The sequence below is a fragment of a genome, assembly GCF_019968955.1.
Source record: "MAG: Porospora cf. gigantea A chromosome Unknown PgA_NODE_9_length_97101_cov_340.895, whole genome shotgun sequence".
NCBI lineage: Eukaryota > Apicomplexa > Conoidasida > Eugregarinorida > Porosporidae > Porospora > Porospora cf. gigantea A.
Window position 1 is genome coordinate 55,962 of NW_027152011.1, and position 20,503 is coordinate 76,464.

The 20,503-nt window shown below is 55.1% G+C and overlaps 8 protein-coding genes across 13 annotated transcripts; 5 read left to right on the forward strand and 3 right to left on the reverse strand.

Moving 5' to 3' along the window:
- Positions 1-54: 54 nt before the first annotated feature.
- KVP18_000692 (uncharacterized protein) lies at positions 55-9,381 on the forward strand (the record flags this gene model as incomplete). Of its 4 annotated transcripts, XM_067950026.1 has the most annotated exons (4): positions 55-1,510; positions 1,539-6,109; positions 6,138-7,056; positions 7,085-9,381. In XM_067950026.1, 4 exons carry the CDS (start codon positions 55-57, stop codon positions 9,379-9,381), a joined length of 9,243 nt encoding a protein of 3,080 aa, XP_067805370.1. The 4 variants fall into 4 exon arrangements, with proteins under 4 accessions (XP_067805370.1, XP_067805369.1, XP_067805367.1 ...); XM_067950024.1 differs by lacking the exons at positions 55-1,510; positions 1,539-6,109 and having other exon boundaries at positions 6,270-7,056; XM_067950025.1 differs by lacking the exons at positions 1,539-6,109; positions 6,138-7,056; positions 7,085-9,381 and having other exon boundaries at positions 55-1,533.
- A 221-nt stretch (positions 9,382-9,602) lies between these two features.
- Positions 9,603-9,932, reverse strand: KVP18_000683 (uncharacterized protein; the record flags this gene model as incomplete). Its single annotated transcript, XM_067950007.1, has 1 exon — positions 9,603-9,932. One exon carries the CDS (start codon positions 9,930-9,932, stop codon positions 9,603-9,605), a length of 330 nt encoding a protein of 109 aa, XP_067805352.1.
- A 242-nt stretch (positions 9,933-10,174) lies between these two features.
- On the reverse strand, positions 10,175-11,708 carry KVP18_000724 (uncharacterized protein; the record flags this gene model as incomplete). 2 transcript variants are annotated; one of them, XM_067950075.1, is made up of 6 exons in its annotated part: positions 10,175-10,321; positions 10,350-10,697; positions 10,724-11,361; positions 11,389-11,481; positions 11,508-11,629; positions 11,656-11,708. In XM_067950075.1, 6 exons carry the CDS (start codon positions 11,706-11,708, stop codon positions 10,175-10,177), a joined length of 1,401 nt encoding a protein of 466 aa, XP_067805415.1. The 2 variants fall into 2 exon arrangements, with proteins under 2 accessions (XP_067805415.1, XP_067805416.1); XM_067950076.1 differs by lacking the exons at positions 10,175-10,321; positions 11,389-11,481; positions 11,508-11,629; positions 11,656-11,708 and having other exon boundaries at positions 10,643-11,155.
- Positions 11,709-12,033: 325 nt separating this feature from the next.
- Positions 12,034-12,843, forward strand: KVP18_000688 (uncharacterized protein; the record flags this gene model as incomplete). The annotated part of the gene is made up of 1 exon (XM_067950015.1): positions 12,034-12,843. One exon carries the CDS (start codon positions 12,034-12,036, stop codon positions 12,841-12,843), a length of 810 nt encoding a protein of 269 aa, XP_067805359.1.
- Positions 12,844-13,459: 616 nt separating this feature from the next.
- On the forward strand, positions 13,460-14,464 carry KVP18_000693 (uncharacterized protein; the record flags this gene model as incomplete). The annotated part of the gene is made up of 1 exon (XM_067950027.1): positions 13,460-14,464. The coding sequence occupies one exon, from the start codon at positions 13,460-13,462 to the stop codon at positions 14,462-14,464; it is 1,005 nt and encodes a 334-aa protein (XP_067805371.1).
- Positions 14,465-14,924: 460 nt separating this feature from the next.
- KVP18_000690 (uncharacterized protein) lies at positions 14,925-16,787 on the forward strand (the record flags this gene model as incomplete). Of its 2 annotated transcripts, none has more annotated exons than XM_067950017.1 (1): positions 14,925-16,787. In XM_067950017.1, the coding sequence occupies one exon, from the start codon at positions 14,925-14,927 to the stop codon at positions 16,785-16,787; it is 1,863 nt and encodes a 620-aa protein (XP_067805361.1). The 2 variants fall into 2 exon arrangements, with proteins under 2 accessions (XP_067805361.1, XP_067805362.1); XM_067950018.1 differs by having other exon boundaries at positions 15,072-16,787.
- Positions 16,788-16,818: 31 nt separating this feature from the next.
- On the forward strand, positions 16,819-19,021 carry KVP18_000702 (uncharacterized protein; the record flags this gene model as incomplete). The annotated part of the gene is made up of 2 exons (XM_067950042.1): positions 16,819-18,425; positions 18,454-19,021. 2 exons carry the CDS (start codon positions 16,819-16,821, stop codon positions 19,019-19,021), a joined length of 2,175 nt encoding a protein of 724 aa, XP_067805384.1.
- Positions 19,022-19,223: 202 nt separating this feature from the next.
- On the reverse strand, positions 19,224-20,297 carry KVP18_000668 (uncharacterized protein; the record flags this gene model as incomplete). The annotated part of the gene is made up of 1 exon (XM_067949979.1): positions 19,224-20,297. One exon carries the CDS (start codon positions 20,295-20,297, stop codon positions 19,224-19,226), a length of 1,074 nt encoding a protein of 357 aa, XP_067805326.1.
- Between the last annotated feature and the right edge of the window lie 206 nt (positions 20,298-20,503).

Below are 20,503 nucleotides of genomic sequence, written 5' to 3' on the forward strand. Positions count from 1 at the left end.
TGTGGGAGCCAGCAGTGGTGTCGCCTGTCACATCTGACTAGACGGCTGTTTGAAATGCCCTTCTTGAAGTCACTGAAGCTTCGCTTGGCATTTAGACGATTGCAGGCACATTCAAGACGACAACGCTTTGTATCAGTACAAGGAAGGTTAGCACTCCTGCCACGTTTTTCCTTGCAGTGTGAGATACAAGACCTTATCGCGGCCCTCGTCTGGCCTGAGACGCCTTCCCTGACCTTGGCCGGCACGCCCCAACAAGTGAACGCAGTTCTGATCCAAGCGAGGACGAGAGTGTCGGATGCCATGAAGCTGACAACGGAGCGGATTGCAGTGCTATCCCAGAAGTCCTGCCACGATATAGCCTCCGCGTTCGCCGGGTTGAAGGAAAACCAGACCATTGTGGTCAACAGGGATCGCAGCCTGACCCTTGTGGAGGCTAGGCGGCAAGTCAAGCAGAGGGCTGAGTACATTCACGAGGCCGGTAGGAAGGCCAAAATGACTCCAAAGTTGAGTATTCTCTCGCGAGTCGTCTGTGAGTCTCATCTGTGGAGGCTAGCTGAGATATGGTCTAACCTTGCGGATCATTTCTTACTACAGCGCGGATCCGTTGTGATAGAGGTTGAATCACTCAAAGACAACATCGATGGTGTCGTTGGCAGCGTCACAGGCTGCTGCACTGCGCACTATGAGAGCATCATTTGCGATCTACTCCAACAGGGCTGTACCTGGGCCCCGAATCTTTTATCAGTGTGGAAGTCTAAGTGCGATGCCGTCCACCTAGAAGTCACTGAAGCTGCTGGCAAACTTCTGTGCGGCTTGACGTCCACATCAACGCCAGCCGTGGAAGTCCAAACAGATAATACGTTTGGCGCAACCGAGCTGCGACGGTATTTGAACCTGATCAAACAACGCACCGGACTCTTAGAACTCTGTCCGACCCACGATGTGCACGGCTTCCAGCTCACCCTCAGTCCCTACATATCTGCAGCCACAGCTCTCCTAGACACCGCAATTCTCTCGAGCCGTGGTGAATTACTCTATGCAGTGGATGACGCCGTAAACTGCCTATCCCGAACTCTGACGGAATTGACTGAGAGTCTATCCATGGTCAGCGGGGGGCTCGGGTTCGTGCCGCTCACCTGGAATGTCGCGGTTCTCGTCGAAGCCCTCGCCATCGCGGGCGCAGCGAAGGAAGATCTTGTCTGTGCAGAGCGCTCACTGACCGCGACACCAGGCGTTGAATGCCCCGCAAAAGTCGTTCGAACGCTTATTGGGTTCGGAGATCTGGTCACGGGTCCGTTGGCCCGGTTGGAGAGGAACGTCACCGCCAATCTTCAGTGGTTGGACGCGAACCTCCTGTCCGCGTGCGAGGGGCTGGAGACGGAAGCGGAAGGTCTCCTCTATCGTTTACGTGCAAGCAACGACACCCAGTCCCTTATGACCCTTCCAGACGTCTCCAAGTTCCGGAACGCCATCATTGAAATTCTTGAAGCCCTCCATACGGTAAAGCAGCGTAAGGTTTTAGTGGTTAGGTAATGCAGTGCCTTGGACTTCGGCACAAGAACTCGCGGCCCAGTGGCCAAGGCCTGGTTGCGTCTTGTTACTCCGAGATGCGTTCGATGGCCTTTGGGAGGAGCCTCTCGATGTCTACCCTGAGGCGGTCTCGCTGTTACCTCTTTCTCTGGAGACTGTGGGGCTCTGCAACTGGAAGGCTGAGGTCCTGGCCTTCAGTGAGTCAGTGACTCAGACTGTCGGTCTTTTGCAGCTACCCTTGTTAGGAGTGGCTTTCCGCGATATATGCGAGCGGCTCTCTCTCCAGGTGACTTCGGAGGCAGCGATGACCGCGAAGGCGCTGGCATTTGGGGACTCGGCCTTGATCGATGCTCTAGCTCAACCCCTCCGTCAATGGACTGGACGACTTGTGTGCATTCAGGACTGTGTCGACGTGCCCGCAGAGGCATGGAAGCAACTTCTTCAAACGCAGAATCTTCCGGTAACCGCCTCACTCGCACAATTCGCAGATGTCGGCGGATTTTCGCCTCATCTCTCCCAGTTGGAAGGCGTGTGCGCTACGTCTTCCGCCAGAAAGCAGTTCCAAACCGTAATTCAGAAACTTGAGTGCTTCTGGTCGAAGAGCAACCTGCCTTTGAGGCGTCAAGGTCCAGGGGACCTTGTTGTTGACGTTCCATTCGCCCTAGCGGACTGCAGCTATTTGCTGCTGGAGTTGCAATCCTGTCTTGGCTCACTAGCTTCGTGGCGAGAGGTCGCCCTTGAGGAAGGGGCTCAATGGACTCAACGACTCTTATGCCTCCAAGAGTACGTCATGTCACTGGAGAAGGGGGTTGACGCCCTCCGCCGTGTCTCTGGAGTTTTCACCGCGTCTGCCACTGACGAGCTCTCTTCGTCTTACGTCCTATTCGCCGCAGTGAAGCAGGTGTGGAATGCCGTGTTGATTCGAGCTTACAAGCGGGAAATAACTGGCGGTATACCTCTGCTGGACGAGGCTCGCGATCACCTGGGTCCAATCCGAGAATGGCTGAGGTCCGTGGAGAAGGTGCAGAACGATGTAGATGTGTATATCCGGTCTCTTCGACTTGCATGTCCTCGGTTCTACTTCTTATCGACCGCTGAGACCATAAGATGCCTAGTCGGAACACCGGAGAGCGTCGAGGGTGTGGTGCCGAAACTCTTCATCGGCGTTCACAGACTCGTATATAACGACTCTAGAGAGATCTCGGCTGTATGGTCCACTGAAGGCGAGTTCCTTCCGTTGAAGACTTGGGTTGCGGTGACGGGTGTCTCATTCCCATTGTGGGTGACCAAGCTGGAGGCCTCTCTCGCCAGCACGCTCGCTTCTCAGACGTTCAGCATCTACAGTACTCGAAGGTCTGTCGAGGAAATCCTCTCCAGTGAGTACTGCGAGCAGGTGCAGCTACTTGCTGCACGGGCGCTTTTTACCGCGCAGGTTGAGCAGGCCTTGAAGGTCTATCGGCTGGGGTCGCTCCTGGAGTCGCTGACGGTTTCAGAGAAGACTTTGGCAGGGGCTCTATCCGAGACTTCCAAGAAGCTGCTCTTGCTAGTTGCCTATGAGAAGACAGTTCTAGAACGATTGCTGATGGCGGGGGTTGAGTCGGCGAATCACCCTCTGTGGCGGAATACGCTGAGGACCTACATCTTTCCTCGGGAACGTTATGTCGAAGTGCGTCAAGGAACGTGGAGTACTCTTTACGGTTGGGAGTATCTGGGCACCCCGAGGATGCTAGTGATGACTCCTCTCACAGAGTTGGCGTTCCTCTCCATGACTACTTCCATGCAGGTGCGCTACGGGTTGGCTCCTTTAGGGCCGGCAGGTTCTGGGAAGACGGAAACGACAAAGGAACTCGCTAGAGTCGTGGGTAAGGGCTGCATTATCTTCAACTGCTCTGACGGCCTGGACATCACTCTTCTGTCTCGGTTCTTCCATGGCGTAGCCTCGACTGGTTGTTGGATATGTTTTGACGAGTTCAACCGTCTTGACCCCGGCACTCTTTCCCAGGTGACTTCACATGTCATGGCCTTGCGGACCGCCCAACAGAAGGGGTCGCCCTGCCTATCTATCGACGGCCAGGAGGTACCTTTACGTGATGGCGCTGTTGTTGCAATCACGCTGAACCCACTGTACGCTGGTCGCGCCCGCCTGCCCTCAGACCTTCAAGCCATAATGCGCCCTATCGCCATGCTAAAGGCGGATAGCGCGCGAATCATCAGCGCCTCGCTATGCGCGGCCGGATTCGTTGCCGCAGAGCGTTTGGCTGAGCGACTGGTTGGGCTGTTCCAAACTGCCGAAGCAGCGTTGCCGCCGTCCAAACTGCATGACTGGGGCGTCAGGGCTGCATTGGCTGTGGTTGCCTCGTGTAGCGCTCCAAACCCGGACGAGCTCGGACTCTTGAAGCGCGCTGTAGTCCGCGAGATAAGTCCCCGGCTATCCGACACTGAGGCTGCTGTCTTCATGCCGTTGTTGGATGAGACCTTCCCAAGTAGCATTCCCCACAGCCCCCGTGAAGCTCGCGATGGGATCTGTAGACATCTCCGGGATTTGTGTTTGGAGGAGGGTTTGAGCCTCAAGTTGATCATGCGCCCCGCCATGGACCTGCTGGCTGCACTGCCTTACCGGCGAGGCCACATCATCGTCACCCCCCACTTCGCCCTCGACTCCACAGTCGTTCGTCTACTGCATAAAGCTTTCTCGCTGCAGACGCCCGTAGACCTCGTCACGGTGTACCCCAAGTCAGTGGGCGTGTCCGGGCTCTTCGGCTACCAAAGAGAGCACGTTTGGGTTGAGGGAGTCGTACATAGGGCTGTCCGATGCGTCTCTGTGTGGGTCCTATGCCGCGGACGCTTGGACCCATTCTGGGTCGAGAACCTGAACAGCGCTCTGGATGACAACAGCACACTCTGTCTGGCCAACGGTCAACGAATTCTGCTGAGCAACTCTACTAAATTTATATTCGAGGTCACTGACGTTGACACGGCCAGCCCAGCCACGGTGTCTCGATGTAGCCTTACTCGGTGCCCCTCACCCGGCTTGTACTGGAGAGACGTAGTCGCCTGCACATTGCTCAATGACACGGCCCGTGAGCTGGCGCTGGAATGTCTGGAGGCGCTCGATGACCGAAACGCTGTAGTCTGCCGCCTACAGCGTCTGGTGGTTAGGTCTGCGGACATCGACGCCGACGAGCAGCACAAGGAGTTGTGGGCTCTGGGCTGGGCCGTGGGCGCATCTCGACCCGACCCTCTAGTGTGGTTCGATCGCTTGCGAGATGCAGCCGCGCTGAAGGGACTCGAGCTGACTTCCTTGCCTGATTTGCTCTGTCCTCAGGTCCCGAACGCCTCACTGCGCGACTGCGTGGCGCAGTTTCTGCATGTGCTGCGCAGGGGAACCGACTGTCACCTGCTCCACTGCGAGGTATCCGCTCCTCGAGTTTGTCCTCCTACTGGCAGAGTGTCCGTCTTCTCTCAGGAATCGCTCCAGCACTTCGCCCGAGACATTGGCTTGCTGTTTAGGACAAGGGACGAGGTTCTGTTGCCAGCGGGGTGCGTTGTTTCGGTGGACTCCCTTGCGACTGCGGAACGGGACGCATTCGGCTCCGTCAACGTGTGTGATCGGCTGCTAGAAATGGTCTGCTCTTCGAAGTGTACCTCCGTGATCAGACAGAGGTTCGTCTCGCAGTCCCTGCTCCCAGGAACGGTTTTCGTCGTGGAAGGGGCTTCCGATCTGCCTCAGGAGGCGTTTGTTGCACATATCAGTCAAGCTATGCTGCCGGATGGGGAAATGCCGGATGACCCTCCCGTGTTCAAGCGTGCGGTAGCTGACTATGACGACACTACACGGGCAGCGTTGCTAAAGGTAGGTCCTTGGGTTCGAACGGCGTCGCATGTGACCGCTGAGAGGATTGTCGCTCTGACACTGGATGCTGTTCACCGGAAGGTCCCATGCGTAACCCATTGTTGTTTGAAGTTCCGATGCCATAAGCGCACGACGGCACAGCACAGGGCTCGCCAACGCTTGAGCACTGATGGTGTGGTGATCTTTGCGCCGGAGACCGTGTATGAAGCGTGCGCTGAAGACGACGCCGACCAGTTAGAGCGGTGGCGCCGGAGTCATAACCACGACCTCCCTGGTGCCCCAATACCTAAACTCATCTTCTTTGACGCCCTCATCCATGCCATAGGACGGACGACAGTGTCGTTGATCGCATCGCATGTGGCATTAGTGGGGCCTATGGGTTCGGGTCGCCAAGTTGTTGCGAGGCTCGCCGCGACGATCCTAGGGCTGGAATATCGCTCGCTGGCCTCTCTTGAGGATCTCAAGTCCGCCGTTCTCCACATATTCACTAAAGGATCCGCAGCCACCCCAACGGTGCTGCTGGTGCCAGAGGCAGGCCTGGACCTGCTTAAAGAAGCCGTCTTCCACCTGACATCCACCTGCAGCTTCCAATTCCTATTTGCAGCCGACGAGATCCCCGCTGTGGTTGACATTCTGGCCGCCGACCTCTCATCTGGGGGGCATCACGACGCAACGCCATCCCAGTGCTGGGCTCAAGGGCGGTTGCTTTTGGAACGGAGGGCTAGGGTGAGTGTACAGGAGCCCAATGATGCAGTCTGTGCTGACCTTAGGCGACGACTCGGACGTGCCAGAGCTGTTTCAGCGCGTCTATCTGGAGGAGTGGTCTAGGGACATCCTGCAGGCCGTGCTGCGGCTTCATTTGAACGGATTGGCAGTGTCATCTGAGATGTTTGAGTTTCTCGTCGACTCTTTCGGTTCGCTTCCCCGACGAGGGACTTTTCCTACTGTATCCAGCCACCTGGACCTTGTGGACTACGCGTTGCGTCATGTGGTCGCGAAGAACGCCATGAACATCGACACGCAAATCTCCCGTCTGGAGGGGTGCCTATCGCGTGTGGACGCTACAAGAGCTGCCGTAGGCACAATGACTGAGCAGTTGATGTCTCTGGCTCCTGACGTCTCATCTCGAAAAGACGCCACGGCCGTGCTTCTGTCGCAGATGCAGCAGGAGCAAGTCAACCTACAGCTCGTAGAGACTGCCTGCTACTCTGACCAGCTCGCTGCCTTGGAGTCTGAACGTCAAGCCCACGAACTACAGCACGCCGCGCAGGAGGAGTTAGACAGGGTCCTCCCCATGCTCCGAGCGGCCAACTCGGCCCTTGGGTTGCTGGACAAGAGGTCAGTTGTCGAGGTCAAGTCGTTCAAGGCCCCGCCACCATTAGTCGTGCTGGTTCTGAAGGCCGTCTGTGTCATCCGAGGCCTTGGAACCGAGTGGGAAGACGCTACTAGGATGATATCGGAGTCGAGTTTTTTGCACGAGTTGCGATGTTTGAAGGTCGAAGACCTGTCTTCTGAAGTGCTGGAAGAGCTTCGTAAATACATCGAACTGCCGGAATTCGTCCCTGATACTGTCAAGTCGGCTTCTCTGGCTGCGAAGTCCCTGTGTTCGTGGGTTCGGGCTGTCTACGACTATGCGGAGGCCCACCGAGCCTCCGAACCCTTAATGGCGACAGGTGAGGCTGAGACCATTTCACAAGTCAGCCCGACAAGCTACCCGCCGCCACAGCGAGGCTCGCCAGGAACTAACCCGCCGACAGGAAGAACTGTCCAATGCTCTCGAAAAAGTGCGGCTGCTGGAACTTTCTCTCGGCGAACACCAGCACCACCTTGAATGCCTTTGCTTCCGAGAAGCTGACTTATCGCTGAGACTGGCTCGCTCTGCCCCATTACTTGAGGGACTCGAGCGAGAACTGCAGCACTGGACTGCAAACTTGGCTGCGCTCCGGGTTAGCCGACAAGTGGTAGTGGAGTCTGCTGTTGCGAGGTGTCTGCGTGCCGCTTATTGCGGGCTTACTCCGGAAAGCATGTACCAACTTCTTGAGGACTGGAAGGCCTTGGGGCACAAGCGAGGACTCAAAATCGAGTCGATTCCGCTTCATGAACATGCAGAAGGCCTACATTGGCAGAGCGAGGGACTTCCGTGGAACCAGCGCTCTATGGAGCTGGCAGCACTCGTACTGAACGGTCAGCAATTTACCGGGAGGCCTGTGTTTCTGTTCGATCCAGACAGGAAGGGACTTGCTTGGTTGACGCGCATGTGCGGCTCTCGGGTGGTGCCCTACAGACGAGTGGCAAGTTCCCTCGCCTCGATGCTGGATGCACTAGACAGTGGATCCGTGCTTGTGATTGCAGACGTCCCGTCTTATGTGTCCGCGGACGTCGTAGCCCTGGTACAGGCCTGTTGCCACTCATGGAATGGACCTCAACGTATGACTGTTGGAGAAACAGAGAGGAGAATGAAGCCAGACAGACGGGTGGTTCTGTGTTCAGAGGCCGACAGTGTTCCATGGGGCATTCAACGGAATGTGACGTTTGTCACTTTCGAGACCTCGACGGATGTGTTCGTTGAGGAGGTCACTGCCGTTCTGCTTGCTGTGGTCCGACCGGAGCTGCAAGAGAAGAAGCAGAACGCCATAACTCAGATGTCGTCTGTCCAAGTCCAACTAAAGCAGGCATCTGATGCCATTGTACGCTTGGTGTCTGACGACTTCGGTGATATCCTTGGCAATGACAGGGCCATTTCGCAGCTACACGAATCGCATGAGCTTTTGGAAAAGCTTCGACAGGAGATGGTCTGCTTGGACGTTGCGCTGCACGAGACAGCGGCCGCATCTCAGCCTTTCCGTGTGACCGCGACGCACTGGGTATCGCTCATGATGGCGGTTAGAAAGCTTAGGTTGCTGTCTCCCTTGATGGAGGTTAGTGTGACTCAACTGATGAGCTTCGTTGGACGGTTCGCTAATGAGAATGGACTGGACTCCGACTCCTTCACTCCTGCCCTGGCCCAGTATGTCCTTCAGGGAGTGCCATCACGTTTATGCCCGCTGCTCGCTGCCTGCCTAGCGAACACGTTGAGCCCGCTGGACCTTGACAGTCGAGAAGTTCTCAGCAGTTGTGAAGCTCTTCTGGGCACGTCAACCTACAGCTCCATAATACGGCCTCAAAGAAGCATTGAGGCCGTCTGTGACCCCTCTGTCCCTGTGCTGCTTATCCTCGGCGAGGACGATTCTGACCCCGTTGCCTGGGTTGAGTCGCTGGCAAATAGGCTTCGGGTACCCCTTCTTGTGGAGCATATGGGCGGCGAGGCCAACTTTGATGAAATTCACGCAGAAGCCGTCACATTGATCGGGAACGTACACCTAGGCTCCGACGAGCAGCTCGAGCAGCTCACAGATTTGCTGCAGCAGTCAAGAGGACACGTGTTCTTGACGGTACATGAGTCGGCAGCCCTTCGATTGCCGGCACGACTCATTAGCCTCTGCCGGAAACAGGTTATCGAGGCCGTCTGCGGCTTCGGGTCAGTAGTGCACTCCCTTGTGACCGCCGTGGAGGTACCCTCTCTTCCGTCAGACTCCACCACAACCTACTGGAGAGTCGTAGTACTTCTGAGCCTCTTCCACGCCTGCTGCATCGACCGCCAGCGCCTAGTGCCACGAACGTGGAGTCGGCGGTGGAACTGGACCCCCGTGGACTTTCACATAGCAGTCTCGATGCTGAAGGTGGAGCTCAGGAACCCTCTGCCACCTGGCTGGCTAAGCCTCTTCGCAGACGTGGTGGCCGGAGTCGTATACGGCGGACGCGTAGGGAATCAGCGCGACAAGGAGGAGTGTGCTTGTCTGTGCGGTAAGTGGCTTAATGAGGCGGCCCTTGCGGCCACCGACTGGCACGGGGTCGTGCTGCCAAAGAGAGATTGGGCCAGCGTTCAAAGATGGGCGAGTTGCCTACCCGCAAAGGCGTCCTGGGAGACCCTTGGGCTTCTGGACATGTCTGACTTGTAAGTGTTGGCGACGGACGTTTATGCAGTGAGGAGCAGTTGAAGCTAGAAGCTCTTTGCCACCCAGAAGCCTTTTGAGGTACACTAATGTGTGTAAACTTTTGGTGTGTAAACTTTTGGAGCTTTTTGAAGGCACATAATGTGCGTAAACTCTCAACTTTTGGTGTGTAAACTTTTATGGCGTACAAACACTCACGCGTCTTAACTTGTGACTCCGCAATTGCATCAATTGAATCCCACCCACCGACGCATTCTGGCGTCGTACGAGGGCATTTGCTCCTCCAGTCCCATCTCTCTTCGGACTGCGTTCTCAACAACAGACAGCCACAATACCAGCTGCCGGCGTGAGTCTGTCCAGGGGGGCATGGTCTGTATGGCCGTTTGGAGGACTTTGGCCTCGTGTAGGTCGTGGAAGTTGACAAGAAACTGTTCCATGTCTTGTTTCTCTAACTTCGTGGGGTGATTAGGAAAGTGGCAAACGTGCATCCACAGGAGTAGCCACTGGGCCTTACGGGGGTCCTTTGGCCAGTTGGAATCTTCGCAGAAGTGGGACATTCAATCTAGCGTTTTGAAACTTAGTTCTGGAATTTACGAACACAGAGTTTGGAATTCGAAAAATCTGACGAGTAGACTTCCGTCACCCATTTCTCAGCTTCCTGTCACAACCTGGGTTCGCTGGCCTCGCTGCTGCAAGTACAAATGCTCTGCATAGTGTCCACAGACAAGCCAATAACGTTCGCCGACGACGGCAAGGCCCACCCAATCCGCTGTGCAAGTGGTCTGGCAGGTTAGCATGCTTAGCATGTGCCCTCTGCACTCTGATTCGCCAGCTCGATCTCCACCGTTTCGGCGTGGGCGTATGGTGCTAGGGTGGCCGTAAGAAGCACTCCGATTACCGGGAGTAGCGCACACGACAGCACTATCCCATCTAAAGGTATGTACTCCTGCATCTGAAGGGCGTTCCTGGCTCACGCTGGCGGCTCCGAAAAGTAGCGACCCCGCCACCCCACCCAGCTTGCCGGCTGCACTGCAAATTCCGTGCCCTGTTGCGCGTGCAGAGTGAGGAAGAACCTCAATCGGAATGATGAAAGTTGTGGGGTTTGGGCCTAGATTGCTGAAAAAGAAGGTAACTCCGAGCAGGCAGAATCTCACAGCAGTGGCGAATGGTAAAGCAGGGCCTAAAAAGCTGACCAGCGACAGAAGCAGATATGAGCACGATAGAAGGATGAACCCTGCCTGCTGAAGGCTAATCAGCGACATCGTATTCACAAGTACCACTGCGACGTAGTAGCCTGGCAGCGCCATGATCGAAAGTGCAAGCTGTATGAAAGATAGTCAATCCTCACGCTGAACATGGATGCCTGTATTATGAACGGCGTCCGGTCCGGGGCTGGTATCGTGCCAGTCTCCAACAGCTCTAAGCTCTCCGCGATGGACGACTTGAAGGACGCTGTGCCGTAGAACGTCACGTCAAGTATGAACCAACAAGCGGCACATAGAAAAACTCTGAGCCCGATCTTCGCTTTCGGGGATTCAGAGTGCGGCTCGGGGGGGACCATTCGGCAGCGGGCGGGCAATGAGAGGATGGGTGGCACTGCACCCATAAGCAAGGCTAGACGCCAGACATAGCTCAGCGGGAAGACCAGCGAAAGAGTCAACACCGTGGCTGGAGCGAGTACGAAGCCCAGCCCCTGCATGCTAAAGAGCACCGCCAATCTGGTTCTCCTTATAGCGGATTCCTCAGACGGAGAGAACTCCATCTCGGTGTCCATCTCCATGGTTAACGCTCCTGAGAGCGGGTACTCGCCACCTACTCCCACTCCCAATACGAACCGCCACCAAGCTAGCTGGTAGCAAGTACTCTGCCAGTCACCCGGAGTGAGGAGTCCTGCTACTGAGGAGCCCACTGCGCCGATGGCGATGAGCGCCGCGGTGGTTATAAAAAGTGACTTGCGACCCAGTCTATCAGCCAAGAATCCAATGACTGACTTGCCTGCCCCCTAACCCTCACCTATCTGCCCCGACACGGCCCCCATCAGCGTTGACCCAACAACCATCGACAGGTCCAGAGGGTCCACGGGGTCGGTTGAATCCGCAGCAACCACTGTGTTTAGCAAGAACCCGGCCCACGTTTGAGAATGAGGAGAACCAGGTCGATTACGAAGAGGTCGTATGCATCGCAGAGGAATCCACTGCCAGAGAGCCACACATTCCTCCAACACGGTAGCCGGCTTGCAACAACCTGAAGCAATCTGTACTCAAGCGCTTTGGTTCTCACTGTGTTGGGCTCCGCGCGCTGAATGCCACGCTGAAGACGTCAATGTCCAGCATGACTGGAGAAAGTGGCTGATATCTCGTCAGTCTCAGACCAAAAGGAGTAAAAACTGATGGTGGGTGACTAAAGCATGCTACTACAGGTGTCGTACTCAGCCCTTTGGCAAGCCATCATTCGGCCTCCGAGGGAAGTGTACACCGAGGAGGATTTGGGGCCACGACTGTTTATGCTTCCCCAGTTGATGGTCATTTTCCAAAGAAGGGACTTTGACGTAGTCGGCCCCAGAGGCTCCCTAAAAGCTTCTTTCTTCGCTCTACACGAGTCGTAAGCCCACAATCTCGCACACACAGCCTGAGAGCGGAAACTTTGCCATGTGTGGTGATGCTCCATGGAAACGCCAGCAGCCGCCTGGAGGCGCTGGCCTCCATAGAGTACCTGCTGCCACTTCCAGTGTCGGTTGCCACACTAGACATGAGCGGATCGGGGCACTCCGATGGTGACTACATCTCTCTGGGATGGTTTGAGAAGGAAGACACCAGAGTGCTGCTTGAATACCTTAAGAGGACGTTTGGAGTCAGAGAGTTTGTTCTGTTTGGCAGATCTATGGGGTCAGTCGTTGCACTGAACCTCGGCGCTGAGGTTCCAGAGGTAAAGGCCATCGTTGCAGATTCCCCATTCTGCACCTTCCGTCGTCTTGCGGATGAGCTAGCAAGTGCATACATAGGAAGGAAGGTCCCTAAATTGGTTACCTCGGTGGTCCTAAACTGCATCCGGCGAACAGTTGAGAGCAAGGCAGGCTTTAACATTTTCCACCTTAGAGCGGACACTGCTTGCCAGGTCGCTCGGTGCCCTGCCCTGATTATATTCGCCCAAGGCGACGACTTCATTGATGGATCTCACGCGGAGACCCTCTTCGAGATGTACAATCACAAAGCTGGATCCATGCTGCTAGGCGTCGAAGGAGATCACAACTCCCCAAGAGATGACGCGACGATGAGACTGACCACCGAGTTCATCCAACGCTGGGTTGAAATGGGCCCAGCGCTATCAGAGGCTGACTTTTTCACGTCTTCGTTGCTGCTAGCGGAGATGACGAACCTGCCCTCGTTCGCGGATACGGTAGCACATGAGAGTGATAGTGATCATTCCTTCAGGGAAACAGGTCGGCAGGTGTACTTTTCCGCTGTCTAAAATTTTGAACCGTGTCGCATCATTCGTTAAATATAATCTCATTCGAATCTATTAAAAGATACGTTATATGTTTTCGAGCGATATCATGTCAGGGATCCACATTAATGGGTGCGTTCAATCATAACGCCAATGCAGGACAGAACAGCTGATTTGTTTTACTGGTCAGAAGAACACTAATCATGTGGCGTCCTTTTGCGCGAACCTCAGAGATATGTGTATTTTCCTAGTGCACACACCTGCTGGTGACGGATGAAAGAGCGGCACTTCTCACTCAGTTGGTTTGTGCCGAAGTTCTTCCAGGCGAGGAAGAAAGCTGTAGACAATCTATCCTTTCTGGAGTCTGAGGTGACCCCAGAGATTGAGATACACGCAGACATTTGGAGACAACCACACGCAGTTTCGTTTGCGCCTGTACCCTTACGGCACAGAGCAGACGGCTGGAGACGTGGGAGTCCTTCTCTCGACGATTACTGGCACGTTCGGGTGTCCGGTACACTTTGAAGTTTTCTTAACCGACTCCTATGGCAGCCTGATCGGAGATTCGCGAGTGGTGCAGAAACTTCCCAAAATGCTGCCCAACAGCACTTGGGGGTTCCCGCAATATATTCGAGTCACGATGGAGGCTGGCCTACTCCAAATGGTAGGCCGTTGTAGGAACAAGTTGAACATAACTGCCAAGGTGACTGTGTTTGGGAGAAGCCAGTCGGCTCACAATCTCACTGAGGTGATGTCGACTATGGCTCACTACTCTAACCCTGAGAGTGAGAGCAGCACCCGACCCAGCGACGACCACAGAACGCCTGCAAGTCTTTCTCCGATTACGACTCCCAGTCAACCGGTGTGTGTCTTTGACACCCCCCCTCCGTCAGGCTCTCCGCCCGCACCTCGTAGGATTCAGCGGCCATCTACGCGGTCAGTCCAAGACAACATAGAGAGGGCCGTAGCCGAGTTTAAACACCAAATGGAAGATCCTGAGGCCTCCATCCACATTCTTCCAGGAGTCCCCGCGGCAACTGACACTGACCATAAACCCCGCGCGGGTAGCTTCCTAAACCAACCACGAAGCCCGAACGACACAGTGGACCAAATTCTCGCAGAAATCCAGCGCTACACCCGAGGGACGTATAGTAGTCTCCGAGAGGACTTCGCACACGCGGCATCAAAAGACTGCTTCGACACCTTTCTACAGGTCGCGGACCCGAACGGGGTAGTGGTGCAAGTGGAGTCCATCCGCAGCCTCCTCTGCCTGCGATCGCCGGTCTTTCGGCAGTCTCTTGGTGAACACATGGCCAAAGGCGTGACTGTGACGAACGTGGATGTCAATACGGTGGTTAGCTTGGTCGAGTTCTGTCATACTGATAGCTGCGATCCTCTCAAGGCAGACTTCTCCGCCGACCCCGTTGCTACGATCGCTGCTGTGCTTAGGCTATACCAGTTTGCCGTGGTCACACAAACTGAGACGTTACGGGAACGTCTAGACTTGAAGATTCTTGAGGGTCTTATTCTGAGCACTACCGTTGTGAAAGAGGCGATGGAGCGCTTACTGGCGAAGTGTGCTGGAATATCGCAGATAGAGGTCCCGCTGAGATCATTACTGTTGAAAGTTTCCAGAGCTGCATGATTCATTAGTGTTTACGTGAGCTAGTTAATACTGACATCAAAATCGTCAATTCGACTGCATGAGGACAATGGAACAGAGGAGGCGAAAGACAGACGACTACCCGTCCCGTTCTGGAAAAACGCATAGAGCGTCGTTACACGTGGGGGTTCCGGCACCTGAGAGCGTGAGAGGACCTGTGAAACGCTACCACACCAGTGCTCATCCTGCGCATGCCTCGTCATCTGCCGTTCGCCCGACCATTGCACCGCATTCCCATCAACACCTCACAACTTTTGGTCAGGAATTATTGGCGAAGCAAAGCCTGTGTGGGGAAAGATGTTCCCCAAGCTACGATCCCCGTGTGGTTATAGACCCACGAATGGTGAAGTCCAGGCAAACCCAGCCCGCAACGCGGCCTTCCCCAAGGAACATAGTCCGATCGAGGAGCCGTCCCGCTGCCTCGCCTGAACTGAGCCCTCCCATGCCTAGGTCGAGGACCATGTCGCGCTTAACTGTTCCCGCGAGGCCTCAGGGTCGTCCTAGCGCTCCCGAAGTACGACCCCGTCCCCGGCAAACTGCTCGTGCCTCGCCGCCACCGGTGGAACCGGCGCAGGCTGTGTCTCCGAGCATGCAATTCCAGGGGGAGACAGCCATGTCAATGGGTGCTGGGACACGAATCCAGATCGAGCCGCCTACAGGCTACTCTGAAGATCCACGTATACGTGCTCTTCAACAACAGTTGGTGGAACAACAACTACAAAACTATCAAACACAAGCGCAGATACCTGGGGCGGTTTTGCCTGCGGGGCCTCACCAAGTATTCCAACCACAGGTCCCTGCCCAAATGCAGCTCCACTCGATTGAGCAGCAGCTTGTCGCCCTCCAACAGTCCCGATTACAACAGAGTCTCGCTCGTGCGCAGGCTGAACGCACGACGGAGCCCGAAGCCAAGGGGTTTGATGTGTTCGAAGAGGGATTCATTGTTCCTGATGTGGATGACCCTGACGTTGACTTCGGATTCGGAGGACAACCTGTGTCGCATGATGCCAACGCCACCCCTCTTCCCATAATCGGATTCAGCATTCCAGGTAAAGGTGGCAAGTCCGTCTTTGGAGATATTCCTGCTGGCACCTCGACTCACGAGATGATCGAGTCACAGATGAAGCTGCAGAAAGACATTCTGTCCAAAATGAACGCTAGGGGCCAATTGGGTTCACCCTTGACTGATCAGCAGCTTGAGGCTCTCCACTCGAAGCTACTTCTAAAGAATGTTGGCGTGGATAAGCAGGCAGTCACAGGCGCCGTGGCCTGCAACGCCGATCAAGTTGCCGCCCAGCAAACCATGACACAGCAGATGTTGTTGGTTCAGCAAGAAGCTCAGCAGGCTGCTGAACAGGCAGCTGCTGAACAGGCAGCTGCTGAGCAGTCAGCTGCTGAACGTGCAGCTGCTGAACAGGCAGCTGCTGAACAGACAGCTGCTGAGCAGGCGGCTGCTGAAACGGCAGCTGCTCAAGAAGTGTACAGATCAGCATCACAACAGCGCAGGCGCCCCCGCAAGAAAGCGGAGCTGGTTGATACCAAACCCTCAGAGACTGGCACCTGCCATGGTTACGAGAAGCTCGTCGAAAAGTACACCATCCCAGGCGGATGCAAGGTTAATCGCACGCACTTGAAGACCTTCGAGTTGCCTAGGCTGGCCACTGGTGTGGAGCAGGTGGACCGCCTCGTAGAACAGACTTACTACAAACATCCTAGGAAGATTGATGTCTGGATGATGACGTCAGAGGTCCAACTGATGTACTTCACTGACTTCGTTACCAAACAGGAAATTCGAGCGCTGCTGGCCCTATGTGACGACTGGCAACCGAGCAAAACTTCGTCAGGTGCGACCGGGAGCGATGCCGACGGTTACACCGCGCAGCAATCATCGTCGCAAACGTCGACGGTCATGCGATTCCAGCGCCCCAGACCTCCGCTGGTGAACAGGCTGGAGAAGCGAGTGGCCGCCGTCCTGGGCGTTCCCGTTCAGCATGTCGAGAGTCTGAAGATTCTCAGATACGAGGTTGGGCAGTTCTTCAAGCTCCACCACGACGGCGACTTTCGCGGCCACACCTTCTTGGTCTACCTCAATGATGTGGAGGGGGGCGGGGAGACAGAATTCCCGTGCTTGAACGTGGACATCAAGCCTACACGAGGGGTGGGTGTACTGTTTGGCAACTGCAAGCCTGACGGGTCAGCCGACTGGCGAATGCTCCATGCCGCGAAGCCTGTGACTAAAGGAGTTAAGTATTGTATCCCCTTCTTCGTGAATCACCAGGCTGTGAACTTCCATCACGATGAGTGACGACAAATGCATCATTTTATGCTACACATTGATGATTCTCTGGGAAGGGCCTTTGTCTGTCAAGTTAAAATCCACGCAAACTTCGGACGAGAACTTGGTTATCAAATCTGCTAAGCTGCCTGCGCACTTGGCTGGCGAGACCAATGTCGTTGAGCTCTGGTCAAGGAGACCTCTGAGACCGTTGATGGCGTTCAATGTGCCTATTTCGTCGCAACGCGTCGATGACCCGCTGCCTCCGGCTTCGCAGAGAGATATTGCCACCTTGGCGCTATTAGGATCTTCTCCCGACCTCATTAGAACGACAAAGGTATCAAAGACTGCTTTGTGGCAATTCGAGAAGGTGATAACGCCCAGCAGTTTTCACAGACTGCTGTCTCATCTCACCACACGGCTGAGGCTGGGCCAATCGCCCTACCGGGTGTTGGTAGGCCCTCCGCACGCCCCACCATGCGCCCTCGTATTTCATACGTCCAGAGGCTCTTTGGAGGCGGTGTACAGCTCAGAGTGCACTTATCTCGGAGTGTTAAACATCTGCAACTTCCTGGTGGCTTTGTTGGCTGCAGACGACACCCCGTCTCAACGTTGTCCTACGAGCCCCGTATTCACAGGTTCGGCGCAGACTCCAACCGGTCGTTATTGGATTGAACGGGGCACTGATATCTCTGCCATCGTCTACTATGGCCGCGACGGCGGACGGTGGTTCTACCGTGTAACCGGCACAACCAGACATCACGAGATGGCATCTATGATTCTACGAGGTTGGCTGGCCATCGAGCTCAGCGGCGAACTGTACAGGCCCAGAAACTGTGGGGTCGTCAGCGTCGCCAACGCCGGTGACTGCACTGGCGGGGACGTGGGGTGTTGCCTCAAGGAACTCTTGAGACGTTTCGTTCCCTTGGCAAGCGGCGTGGACATGGAAACCTCCGACATGTGGTTAGTGCCCGATACAAGTCAATCCGTGTCGTTCTATGACGCCTCCTTTTCTATACTACAGCTATTGACGAGTCCCAACCTCAGCGAGGACAACATAGAGACGCTCAGAATCCTCAACAAGTTGAGTGAGACCTGTTCCTCCGTTCCGAGGAAGGATTGTGTGTCCGCCGAGTCAATTGCTGACGTATCTACACCTTATGTATCTATTACGGAGGTCGACACAGCAGACACGTCGCCGTCTGAAAAGTCCAAAAGTGCGGCGCTGACTCGCCAAGGGTCGCTCGTGTTCCTTATGGAACGCGAAGAACCACCTTCTCGGGGCTGGAGCGGCGTTTTGCCGCTAACACCCGAAATTGGATGTGAGGTCTGCACCTCCGTCACCAGCGCATCCTCAATGTTGCAAGAGCTCGATCTGTTGTGCATGTCTGGCAGCGAGGACGAGAGCTCACAAGGCGTGGAGTTGCCTATACGCATCACAGAGCCTGAGTCGTCTGACTTGCACGTAGTCTCCTCCGGCTGCTGGAAGGAACTGCCCTCTGACTGGTCCATAACAGAGTCGCTATCCGAAGCCCATTTGTCCAAGACATGCTTGGCCTTAAGCACTGCCTCTCGAGACTGGGAGGCGCAGTCCCCGTCACCACGCGCCAATAGGGTTCAGGAATTATTTTGGAACCTGCGTAAGCAGGTGCCCAATTCAGCGGAAACGTAGGTTGATGTGTTTACGGTTACTCAGGCTCTTCTCAGAGATCAGCGCGGATCTCGTACCGGATCTCGAACCGGATCTCGAACCGGAGGTCGAGGAACCCTCCACCTGTACAGACACCCCTTCAAGCCAAGGACCTCCAACCTGGCCGGCGGTATGTCACTACACCTATGGACTCCCGGTACCACCACAGACATCGGACTTCTGGAACCGAGCGTTGTCGGTATGGAACGTCTCCGAGCAGACGCCTACATGCCGCCCTAAGGTCGGAAACGAGTGCACCTTCGAACCGTTTCCGCTGCATGCGTCACGACTCATGCTGGACGCCACTCGAAAACCTCTTCATCGCATGGACGTGGCCTCTATGATGCAAGCTCTTCGGAAACCAGGAGTAGTCCGTGAACCTGGTTCTCCAGACTACCTACGCGGCTACGACGGCGAGGAGAGCAAAAAAAACCAACTGAGATCTATTCGGGCAGATTTATTGCATGTGACAGGCCTTCTGGACTTGGAGGATGTACCAGCTGATATTTTGGAGCTCAGCCGAGACCTTCTCTACCTCTTATCACTGAAGCTGCACGAATCCGTTAGGAATTAACACCATTTCGATTCTTACTTTACTTGCTGGCTCGGAAATCCGTGCCGGATTGATGCTGGTCGTAATGATTTGTTAACTTCCCAAGATTCCGAGTGGAGCTTTGTTTTTACTTGATGTGTTTATTATGAAGAAACTGTCTTGCTTTCGTACATAGTGTCGCAACCTGCGGTCTCCTCTTCACATACATGCCCAACCAAAGGCGCTACTCTTCCAACTCTCCCAGGAACACTTTCGCGTCACTGCCCGCCGAGGCTATTACTGGCTCCCTTGGATGGAATTGGACTTCGTTGACCGATCCGCTATGGCCTGGTAACTGGTAGGCTATATGGCAACTCTCAGGCGTTTTGGGATTTTTCCAGACGTACACTTGTCGGTCAGCAGAACCCAATCCAAAGAATTGATCGTCTGGTGACCATCGAACTCGGAGCAAATTACGCTCGAAAGTGTGTTTTGCGCCTCCGCAGTAACGTGTGATCAAACGCTTGTCAGATGTTGCGGCCGCTGATGAGACGAACGGGCGAATATCCCAAAGACGGACAGCAGAATCCATTCCGTTGGACAACAAGAAGCTTCCACACTTTGAGACGTCGATACCTGTGATTGAGTTATCATGACCCCTGAGACTCTCTTCCAGACACCCAGCTCGCATGTCGAAGTTCAAAATCTGATGGTCCAAGGTGCCTGCGAAAATTCGCTCTGCCGAATCGTCGAAGGTGACGGCCGTTATCTGATACCGATGTTCAAATTCAAGCGCCATTTTGCGTGACCGAAGGTCCCAGACCTTCACACAGCCGTCGTCACCACCTGTTACTGCCAGCGGTGACCCTCGGCGGTTCACCTGGCACGAGAGCACCGCTTCAGTATGGGCACCCTTAGTATTTAACCCGCCAAAGGACCGTATGCGTTTGTCTTCTTGAACGTTCCAGGCTATCATACTGTGATCCGCTGAGCAACTATAGATAGTTTGACCATCTGCTGACCAGTGCGCCTCGAGGACTGCTTTCTGGTGCCCTTTGAACCGGCGGAGATTCTCACATTCCCCATAAACGGAGTACACTAAGACCGCCCGATCCATGCCGGCTGAGAGTACTTGCCGGCCGTCAGGGCTAAATTCGCAAGCGTACACCTCTCCTTGATGTGCGGAGATTACCATTGTTGGGGCCAGTAAACCACTGCGGCGGTTGGGGCCTTTGGCGGCCTCTATTAAGTCCTTTGGCGCGCCCTGCGCAATGAGGCTTTGCAAGTTCCGCTTCTCAACCTGCGACGGCACCAGCATCGCCGATAATCGGGATTTTTGTAAGAACGATAGTCATTCTCTGATGCCGTCGAAATCAGGCTGGGAGACCTTCAAGGCAGACGAGCAATCCTTCCCCTCAACTTGATTGGTCTCGTTCCCCGTTGAGCATCTCTCCCAAGACACACATAGAATCAATCATCTTGACCCGAGACTATTGAGTCACGTCAAACAGTCAAAAATTAGTC